At 36.0% G+C, this 11,679-nt stretch overlaps 1 protein-coding gene across 1 annotated transcript; it reads left to right on the forward strand.

The window, feature by feature from the left end:
- The first annotated feature begins 4,798 nt into the window (after window positions 1-4,798).
- Window positions 4,799-10,793, forward strand: LOC140874047 (uncharacterized). Its single transcript, XM_073277324.1, has 2 exons — window positions 4,799-6,844; window positions 6,921-10,793. Exons 1-2 carry the CDS (start codon window positions 4,799-4,801, stop codon window positions 10,791-10,793), a joined length of 5,919 nt encoding a protein of 1,972 aa, XP_073133425.1.
- Window positions 10,794-11,679: the final 886 nt, after the last annotated feature.

Below are 11,679 nucleotides of genomic sequence, written 5' to 3' on the forward strand. Positions count from 1 at the left end.
TAAAGTACTTTTTTACAAAGAGATTTTATCTCATTATCATGATATAGCCAGCTCAATCTCGAACATCGTGATTTTTTCTTTACAGGATATCGGAGATGTGTCGATGAGGAAGAAAATGAGATACAATGTTAAAAATGTAAACATGTTTGATCCATGTAAAGTTGAGTACACACAAGGTGAAGTTTGAGATTTGAAAGTTTTTTTTTTTTTTTTTTGTGATGTATGATGTAAATTTAAATCTAAAATACAAATCAAATACCAACTTTCAAAGGTATGATCTTAATTTTAAATTTCTTGGATTTAATTACTTTTTTGAGAGATGTGTGAATGTGCTACATATGAATATGCTTTGATTTCAAATCTCGATCTTAAATTTCTTGAATGTGATTACATATATGAATATGCTTTGATTTCAAATCTAGATCTTAAGTTTCTTGAATGTGATTATATATGTTAAGAATTTGAGTGACTTGAGTTATGTTGATGTGTGTGAATGGTGCATGAGTTGTATAGGTGAAAAGTCATATCTTCTAGAATGGTTAGTCGTGTCTTTTGGATTAGCTAATAATGAACTTGGCACTTTCATGAGATTGATTAGTCATGTTTTGCATGCACATATTGGTAAATTCTTTGTGGTATACTTTGATAAAATCTTGGTATTTAGCAAAATTTTGGATGAGCTTGTTGAACATTTGATACTTGTGTTATTCACATATAGAGATGAAAATTTGTGTGTTAATTTAAAAGAGAGTGCATTTTTTTTTTACAAGAACTCGTTTTATTTGTCATTGGTGTGAGTTCTCAAGGAGAGCGAGTTGATGATTAAAAGGTGATGAAGTAAAAAAAAAAAAAGGTAAGGAAAATATGATAGCTGATGTGCTACCATGAAGATATGTACTTCTATCTATGTTAGACTCAAAGTTTTTATGGTTTGAGAATGCTAAAGAGTTGTATGCATTGGATGGTGATTTTAAGGATTGTGATTTGTGTTATGTTTGTCTGATCTTCATGATAAATTTTATTTGAGCAATGTGAACTTTTTTACAGAAAATTAAATATAAATTATATGTTCATCGTTGAATGAATTACTTGTTGAGAGAGCATATGGTGTGAGTTTGATGTGTTATGGTGTGAGTTTGATTGTGTGAGAGCATATGGATAAATACTTATTCTGGTTACAAATGAAGAGATATGTTTAGGGGTGGCAAAAATTCCTGAAATCCTGACCCTTCTCGAATCTCATCCCATTCCCGTTCCGAAAAAATCCCAACCCGAAATTTTCCCGACCCAAACTTTCGGGATTTTTTCCATCCTGATTAATATCGGGAGAGGGATCGGGAATAAAATTTAATCCCTACGGGATTCCCGACCATCCCGAAATAATATAATAATATGTTTTATTAATAACTTTGTTAATATAATAAGCTAAATATTCTTATGTTTCATCTCATATAACACTTAATTGTTGACTTAATTCGCATAATTTTTATTGTTGGAATGATCAAATTGTAAAATAACGAAATGACATTTTATTTTTGTGTGTTTTTTAAAAATAAATTAATAATTTAATTAATTCATATTTATAATTATTTAATTAGAACAAATATGTAGAAAAAGACTCAAGATATTAATTTGACAATCTATTTTACTAAATTTATTTAGTAATTGTATCCAAATATTTTATTATAATTATCCGATACATTTTTTTCTTAACAAAACCTTGAAATATTATCCAGAATATTTTAATATTATAGGTTTTAAGTTGAATATTTATTTTTATTTATGAATATAATTTTCCATATAGTATATTTAATAACATAATCACATTTTTTTATTTGTTTGAACAAAATTTTGAATATGAAAAAAAAATTCGAGATTTTCTCTCCCTACCCGATGGGATCCCGAAATGTTTCGGGTGCGGGATCGGGAGAAAAAAAGTTTTTCAAATCTTTTTGGGACGGGAGTTGGATAGAGGGTTTACGGGACGGGTTCCGATCCTATTCCACCCTTAGATATGTTGAGTGGAGTTGTGAGAGTTATATTGCGTGTAGACAAAGAACTCTCAGGTCACACTTGTATGATTTGAATAAATCACTTCTTAATATTAGAGCACAATGGTTATATATACCTATGAATTTTGTGTTGGGGTTAACTAGGTCTAAGAAATTGAGGAATTTTATTAAAGTCATGCTTAATGGAATATTGATAATATTTTTAAATGCTAATGGTGATAAGGTGTTCATCTTATCATGAAGAATTTTGTATTCTTTGATCTTGTTTTGAGTGTGCAAGGTACACTAGTTGATGTAGAAAATATAGAAGCAATCACCGACATTAGATCATTGAAATTGTTGGATGACTTGAGTGATAAAGCTTACAAGAAGAAAACACAAGGTAAGTATGGTGTCGTTAAGATTTTTATGTTTCTAATATTTTTTTATTTGGTATAGGTAACGAGCAAGATTTTAGGACAAATATTTTTCAAGAATGGTAGTATGATATGATCATGGATAACTCTCGAAGTTATCAAGCTAAGAAAAAATTGGATCCTCCAGAGTTGCCGCAAGGATCATTAAATATGAGACGAAACAAGAAGTTTAAGGAGGTATTTCAAGAGAATAACAATTTGAAGAAATTAAAGACATTGAAAGATTATTCTTGGAAGTTCAAGTTATTGAGCTTGATTATTATATAATTTAGTTATTTTGCTATTTTAAGAGCCTCAATTAAGGGTATTTAGTTTAGTTTTAGGGATTATTATATTAGTATTTGATATGGGCCCAGATTTACCATATTTAAAGCTCATATAATTATTTTAGATTGGTTTTCTAGTGTAACAATGCATTATAGGTGAGATTTCAAGTTCAAGAAGATCAAGAAATCCAAGAAGATCAAAATCCTAGAAGATCAAGGAGATTACATCTTCTGGAGTCTATTCCAACTAGGAAACATATAGTTTAATTCTACTAGGAGACTTATTTTTGTTATCTTTTAGCATTATAAATATATAATACCACGAAAACACATGAAATAATTATTCATAATTCAGATTATTGATTTCTATAAAAAACAATCTCTCTAGAATTTTATTAAAACTTTTTTCTTTGTTCAAAATCAAACTTATCAAAGTTTAACACTTTGTGACGTTTGTCGATTGTTCTCATCGTGGATTTTCAAAGACAAATTTTTTGAAAGTTTATTTGAATCACAATTGTTTATCTCGTGTTTATTTGTTACCAAACTTAATAGTTTAGGGGTGAATATCACAAATCAGTTACTTCTTTCAAGATCGGGAAAACACTTTGAATCTCCTTGTTATTGAGCTGAGGGTGCGATTTTCTTTAATAATCGTGTTTTCAATTCATGTCATTAAGGATTCATATCAAAATCAGGACTAGGATTTGCAAATAAAAACACTGATAGAAACTGTTGGGTCCAAAAATCTAAGAAAATTTGATTTTGATGATAAGAAAATTTTTTATTGTATTTTTAATATATTTAATTAAGTGTGTAGTTGGTTGATCACAAATTGAAAGTGACAAGGTGTTGAAATATAATTGTAGACAATTAAATTTGTCTAGCTTAAATTTATGGAAAATGCCAAAAGAAATATATATATTAAATATCAATAAAAAAAATAATTGACTATTTATTTATAGAAAATTAAATTCCTACAAAAAAAATAAATAGTTAATTAAATTGATATTTTAATATATTTTGTGATCAAATCAAGATTTTAAATCAAGATTGCATCTTACAAAAATGGAATAAAATACTAATATTTTTAGTATTTCAAATCAAATCTTGAATCAAATGGAAGAAAATACTAATATTTTTAGTATTTAAAATCAAATATTGTGATTAATGGAAAATAATCACCAAATGAATCATGAGGAGCCAATCAAATTGCGACACCTCATCAAATGGAAATGGAAACATTCTGCATCCTTCACCTATAAATAGGAGGCAGATGATCAAGAAGAAAAACACAACACAGAAGACTGAAGAAAAGGAGTAGAAGAATTCAATATTTTTCTCTCAAGTCATCTTCAAGAAGTTCAAGGAAATCAACGAAGATCAAGGCGAAATTCAAGGCATTCTTCATCAAATTCATTAAATTCAAGAAGATCAAGGCGTGATTCAAGGAATTAATTGCGTTATTCTTCAAACACATCTAAATTCATTCAAATCCAAGAAGATTTCGTTCTTCACTAAATTCAAGATCAACAAAATTTAAGGCGTGATTCAAGGAGTTCATCGCGTTCTTCCCAAATTTTGAAGGTTAATTCGATAACAAGGTGTGAACCCATCGAATTAACGTTATCAAGATATCAAATCATCTTCCAAGAAGATCAAACACTCAAGAAATTCACATTTCACAAGAAATTGCCATTGAAGAGAAAAATCAAGGGATTATCTAGAGATTGTATTCACTAATCTTTATTTAAATCACTTTGTATCGATTTTCTATTTCTTAATTTTAAGAAATAAAGAATTTGAGCTACAAATTTTGGCACGCCCAGTGGGACCATCTCTACCCTTCATCTTTTCTCTTCGCCAAAAGTTCTAAGTCATCATGTCCACCAATAACAAGATCTCAACTGAAAGTCTTGGGGTCGTCACAAGAAGTATGTCGAAGAAATCTTCTGAGCAAGCTCGTTTCTTAGAAACCCATCAAAACTCGCACATAGCACCAGTAATGGTGACAAATGCCTCAACTTTAGAAGATCAAATAGCAAATCTGACGAAGGCAATTGAGGGACTCTCGAGACATGTTCAAGATTAAGACTCCCAAATCATGAAGTTGATGGAAAAGATAGACCATACTGATGCAAGTGACATGGACAAACAAGGTGAAACTAACGGTGAAACTGAATCATCGTTGAAGAAAAAAGGAAAGGAACATACTAAAGATTTAAGTTTTTCACCTGATGGGTCAGTTCCTGTAGACCAATTAAAAGACTTCATCATGGGTACTATCAAAGAAAAACTTGACGGAAGCTCCAAGTCATCTCTCACATATGCCAAGCCTTACTCGCAAAAGATCGATGACTTGAGGATGCCCCCTAGTTACCAGCCTCCAAAGTTTCAACAGTTCGATGGCAAGGGAAATCCAAAACAACACGTGGCTCATTTCATCGAGACATGTAACAATGCTGGAACATACGGAGATTATCTGGTCAAACAATTTGTTCGCTCACTAAAAGGAAATGCGTTTGACTGGTATACTGATCTGGAGCCATGCTCGATTAATAGTTGGAATCAGCTAGAACAAGAATTTCTCAATCGCTTCTATAGTACTCGACGAATAGTTAGCATGATCGAGCTGACAAACTCACGACAGTGGAAAGAAGAGCCTGTCATTGACTATATCAATCGTTGGAGAAATTTGAGTCTTAACTGCAAAGATCGATTGTCGGAATCTTCCGCCATTGAGATGTGCATCCAAGGTATGCATTGGGGGCTTCGATACATCCTTCAAGGAATCCAGCCAAAGACATTCGAGGATCTAGCTACTCGAGCTCATGACATGGAATTAAGTATGGCTGCAAGTGGAGCAGAGGGACCTCCAGCTCATGAATCTCATAAAGCAAAAGAAAAGGAAGTCTTCAAGAAAGGAGGCAAGCCTTTCACAAAGACCCCGACCAAAGAATCGATGACAGTTAATGCCACACCTGTCAAAGTCAAGGGAAATATAAATGATAAAAACAATGGAAAGAAAGAGATATATCAGGAAAGAGGGCAAAAAAAGTTGAGTTTAAAGGAAATGCAATCAAAACAGTACCATTTTCTCGACTCTGATGTATCGGGGATATTTGATGATTTGGTCAAAGCAAACTTGATTGAATTACCAGAACTGAAGCGACCTGAAGAAGCTAAACGAGTGGATGACCCAAAATATTGCAAATATCACCGGTTGATCGGGCATCCTATTCATGATTGCTTCATATTCAAGGATAAAATCATGCAGTTGGCTCGCCAAGGAAAAATATCACTTGAAGAGGATAATGTGAATGTCAATCAAATCGAAATACATAACAATGATGGTGCATCATGCTACGTAACAGGTTTACAAGGAAGTCTCTTCAACCAGATCGATCAGTCCGAAAATAAGAAAGATTGTGTAGCGACCTTAGCATTCACTGACGAAGATCTACCATTTGGTTCTGACTTTCACAATCGGCCTTTATTTGTCACGGGATATAGTCGCGAGCAAAAGGTGAATAGGATATTAATTGATGGAGGCTCTGCAGTTAATATTATGCCTTTGCGCACGATGAAGGAGTTGAATATTGCCACAGAAGAACTTGCAAATAGTCGCTTGATGATCCAAGGATTCAATCAAGGAGGACAAAGGGCTCTCGGGGCCATAAGATTAGAACTAATAATGGATGACATGACCTCAAGTGCATTCTTCCATGTCATTGACTCCAGGACATCATACAACATGTTGCTTGGTCGACCATGGCTTCACGAAAATGGGGTAGTTCCTTCTACATGGCATCAATGTTTTAAATACTGTCAAGATGGGGTGGTAAGAAAAGTACTTGGAGATGATAAACCATTTACCGAGGCCGAATCACACTTTGCCGATGCCAAGTACTATTTTGATAATGAGAAGACATCAAGAATCGAAGAATGTTCACCTCATCGGGAACCCGAAGGACAGGATGATGAAAAAAGTAAGATTAAAGAAGCCTTGGAAGTTCATAAAGACCAATCAAAAGGTAAATTGCCTGTCCAAGAAGAAAATCCTTTGAAAAAGATGGTACTTCCTTTAACAAAACTTGATGAAAAACGACCATCTATCATCGGATTTGTCCGTCCAACTCAAGGGGCCGAGGTAGAACATGGGGAGTACTCAGAACTACAGAATGCGAAGGGCTTTGATCCAAAAGCTTATAAACTACTCGTTAAAGCCGGATAACCCAAGTGAAAACCTCACCTTGGGTAAACTCCCCTCAGGAGTTTCTAACAAACAAGCGGCTCTTGAAGGAAATGCGCGTACTGTTCAAAAAACTCGACCAGGCCTTGGGTTCATTCCACAAAGTCCCATCCGCATTGCCATCAAAAGAGTCAGCCTCAACTATATTGCTGAAGATGAGTACTCGTCAAACACCGTTGTTGACAAACAAAATAAAAAGGATCAACGAGTGTCTGTTTTTGATAGGCTGGGCCAACGTAAAAGGCAAAGGAATCAACAAAAATTGAACTTTTCCAAGCATTTGCGTGAGGCTCATAATCAGCAAACCCCGAAAAGATTGCGAAGTTTGATTCCATCCCGCATGAAGCGATGCACCACATTGATTATATCATGCGATAAGATCCTGAAGGCTAAGGTGAAAACAGTGATTTACACTCAAACTCAAAAGGATGAGGATGATACAGAAAGTGTTGCTTCTTGTCACATCACTTCAAATGAAGAAGAAAATCCATTAGAGGAAGATGCTGAAATTGCTCCCCTTGAACTTGAAGAAGGGGTAAAGGCCACTGTTGATAAACTAAAAGAGATTAATCTAGGCGACGATGATAACCCGAGACCAATCTACCTCAGCGCCCTATTGTCCATCAATGAAGAGGAAGCATATATCGAGCTACTGCAAGAGTTTAGAGATATATTTGCATGGTCATACAAAGAAATGCCTGGGCTGGATCCGAAAGTGATTGTTCATCACTTAGCTGTTAAAAAGGGATCTCGACCTATCAAGCAAGCTCAACGAAGGTTCCACCCTGAGTTAATCCCTCCAATCGAAACTGAGATTAACAAACTCATTGAGGTTGGATTCATCCGTGAAGTCAAGTATCCTACATGGATATCCAACATAGTTCCTGTAATGAAAAAGAATGGACAAATTCGGGTTTGTGTTGACTTTCGAGATCTGAATAATGCATGCCCAAAAGATGACTTTCCGTTACCTATCACTGAACTCATGATTGATGCAACTATGGGTCACGAAGCATTGTCTTTCATGGATGGATCTTCTGGATATAATCAAGTTCGCATGGCGCCAGAAGATGAAGAGTTAACTTCATTTCGCACTCCAAAGGGTATATATTGCTACAAAGTAATGCCATTTGGATTAAAGAATGCTGGTGCCACTTATCAAAGGGCAATGCAGAACATTTTTGACGACATGTTACACAAAAATGTCGAATGCTATGTTGATGATGTGGTTGTTAAATCCAAACAGAGAAATAACCACTTGGAAGATTTAAGAAGAATTTTTGAGCGCGTAAGAAAGTACCAACTCAAGATGAATCCTTTGAAATGCGCATTCGGTGTCACATCAGGAAAATTCCTTGGATTTATTGTCCGGCATCAAGGGATTGAAATTGAGCAAGCCAAAATTGATGCAATCTTAAAAATGCCCGGACCTCGAAATATCCACGAGCTGAAAAGTTTGCAAGGAAAATTGGCATATATCAGGAGGTTCATCTCAAATTTGGCTGGGCGTTGTCAACCATTTAGCCGCCTCATGAAAAAAGGAGTTCCATTTAAGTGGGATGAATCTTGCGAGAATGCTTTCAAGAGCATTAAGGATTATTTGATGAAGCCTCCCGTGTTGGCAGCCCCGGTGCCTGAACGCCCATTAACCCTCTATATCACTGCTCAAGAGCGTTCCGTCGGAGCTTTATTAGCTCAAGATAATGATGATGGGAAGGAAGCTGCACTATACTATTTGAGTAGAATGATGACGCCAAATGAATTGAACTACTCACCAATAGAGAAGTTATGTCTATCCCTCATATTTGTCATTCAAAAGCTAAAGCACTACTTTCAAGCCCACACTGTCCGGCTTGTCTCAAAGGCAAACCCGCTAAAATATGTGATGTCAAGACCGGTTCTTTCTGATAGACTTGCAAGATGGTATCTCCAATTGCAGCAATTTGAAATTATATATGTTCCTCAGAAGGCTGTCAAAGGGCAAGCATTAGCTGACTTTTTAGCTGACCACCCAATCCCTGCCGATTGGGAGCTATCTAATGAATTTCCGGATGAAGATGTTCTTGTAATTGAATTTAAACCCCCATGGAAAATGTATTTTGATGGAGCTTCGAATAAGGAAGGAGCCGGTGCTGGAGTTATATTTGTGACATCTGACGGGGAAGTGTTGCCATACTCATTCACATTGACTCAAAATTGCTCCAATAATGTTGCTGAATATCAAGCTCTAATCCTTGGACTAGAAATGGCGGTCGATATAAAGCAATTGCATCTTCAAGTATATGGGGATTCGGCTCTGGTGATTAATCAGTTACTCGGATCATATGAAGTCAGAAAGCCTGAATTACTCCCATATCATAATTATGCTAGGAAGCTTATGGGGTGGCTCGGTGATGTGGAGATTGAGCATGTGCCGAGAAAAGACAATAAACAAGCTGATGCACTGGCCAAGCTTGCTTCTACAATTTCCATGCCAAACAATGAAGCTCGTGTGCCAATATGTAAAAATTGGGTAGTACCGCCACTTTTTGAGGATGAGAGTGATGAAGAAAAAGAAGATGATAACTACACTGTCGAAGTATTCGAAATTGAGAAAGAAGATTGGCGTCAAGCATTTGTCGATTACTTGAAGTATGAAAAGTTGCCAAATGATCCGCGTCAAAGGGTAGACATTAGAAGGCGCGCAGCGCGCTTCATCTACTACAAGGATACCTTATATAGGCGCTCATTTGATGGAGTCTTCTTACGGTGTTTAGGAGATGAAGAAACCACCCGAGCAATGGAAGAAGCTCATTCTGGAATTTGCGGAGCCCATCAATCAGGTCCAAAGCTACATTTTCGAATAAAAAGAATGGGTTATTACTGGCCAACAATGGTGAAAGATTGCATGGATTATGCACAAAGGTGTCAAGCTTGCCAGTACCATTCAAATTTCATTCACCAACCGCCTGAAGTGTTGCACCCTACAGTAGCCTCTTGGCCATTTGACGCATGGGGTTTAGACGTAGTTGGACCGCTGACTAAATCTTCAAGTGGGCATTTGTATATCTTGGCTGCAACAGACTATTTTTCTAAATGGGCTGAAGCAGTGCCTCTCAAAGAAGTGAAGAAGGAAAATGTTGCTGATTTTATTCGCACCCACATTATATACCGGTATGGAATTCCTCGGTACATGATCACAGATAATGGGAAACCTTTTTGCAACACTTTGATTGATAAGCTCTGCGAAAAGTTCGGTTTCAAGCAAAGGAAGTCTTCTATGTACTATGCTGCTGCTAATGGTTTGGCCGAAGCTTTCAACAAAACCTTGTGTAATCTCTTGAAAAAAATAATTGCAAAATCAAAGAAAGACTGGCATGAAAGGATTGGAGAGGCTCTATGGGCATATAGAACAACTTATAGAACGCCTACTCAAGCAACTCCTTATGCATTGGTGTATGGTGTGGAAGCCGTCGTGCCACTCGAGCAACAAATTCTATCACTAAGGATAGCCATACAAGAAGGCTTGAAATTAGAAGAAAATGCAAGTTTGCACCTCGAGGAGTTAGAAGCTCTCGATGAGAAAATACTAGAAGCGCAACAAAGACTTGAGTGTTACCAAGCTCGTCTCTCTAGAGCTTTCAACAAAAAAGTGCGGTCACGCTCATTTGAAGTCGGTGATTTAGTACTCACAGTGAGAAGGCCCATCATCACAACTCATCGAACCGGAAACAAGTTCACATCAAAATGGGATGGCTCATATGTTGTCAAGGAGGTTTATACTAATGGCGCATACAAACTGGTGGCCGAAGATGGCTTAAGGATTGGTCCCATAAACGGAAAATTCTTGAAGCATTACTATGCATAAAAAAAAAAAAAAAAACTCCTAACCCACACGAGTATAAACTGTGAACGGTGCCCACCAAAGGTATTATATGTGGTTAAACTGTTATGTCCCCACCAAAGGTATTATATGTGGTTAAACTGTTATGTCCCCACCAATAGTGAATTCATGTGGTTAAACTGTATTTCTCCCACTTATGGTATTTTATGTGGTTAAAATATTAAATCCCCACCTAGTCTAGGGTGGTTAAGAAATAGATACTCCTAGCCCACATGAGTATAAACTGTGCACGGCACCCCCCAAACAATCAAATTTTGAACTACGTTATGACTTGATCCCTATGTTGGGTACGTAGGCAACTTAGATATTTTCTAAGTACAGTCATGAACTTGCTGTTTTCGTTTCCCATGAAATTATAATTCATTTTATATTTCAAGTGGAGTGTAAGCAAAAAAAATAAAAATAAAAATAAAAATATATGAATCAAAGAAGTACATTTATAAACCTCTCAAAGTGATGTTCATTACAAAATATAAAAGGAAATGAAAGTCATAAACAAATTCTAAACAAAGGGACTAAATTTCTTCAAGTCTTCTTTGGCAACTTCAAGATGGATCGTCGACATCTTCAAATTCTCGACGGCCCCATCAACAAAAGGGGAAACATCTCCGATGGCAGTGACTTCTTCCTCAATCTTATGAACCTCCGCTTGAGCACTGGATAACAATCGTTGTTGTCTCTTTAAGGAAGCAGATAAACTCTTCTTTCTCTTCTTCAAATCATCAAGTTCCTTAGTAAGGCGCTCCAACTCCTCATGAGTAGATTGAACTTGACTTGCCTCTTTGCTCTCCCTAGTCTTAGCAGCATCAAGACGATCTTTGGATTCACTCAGTTGTTGTGCAAGAATCTC

The sequence above is a fragment of the Henckelia pumila genome, chromosome 1 (assembly GCF_033568475.1).
Source record: "Henckelia pumila isolate YLH828 chromosome 1, ASM3356847v2, whole genome shotgun sequence".
Taxonomy (NCBI): domain Eukaryota; kingdom Viridiplantae; phylum Streptophyta; class Magnoliopsida; order Lamiales; family Gesneriaceae; genus Henckelia; species Henckelia pumila.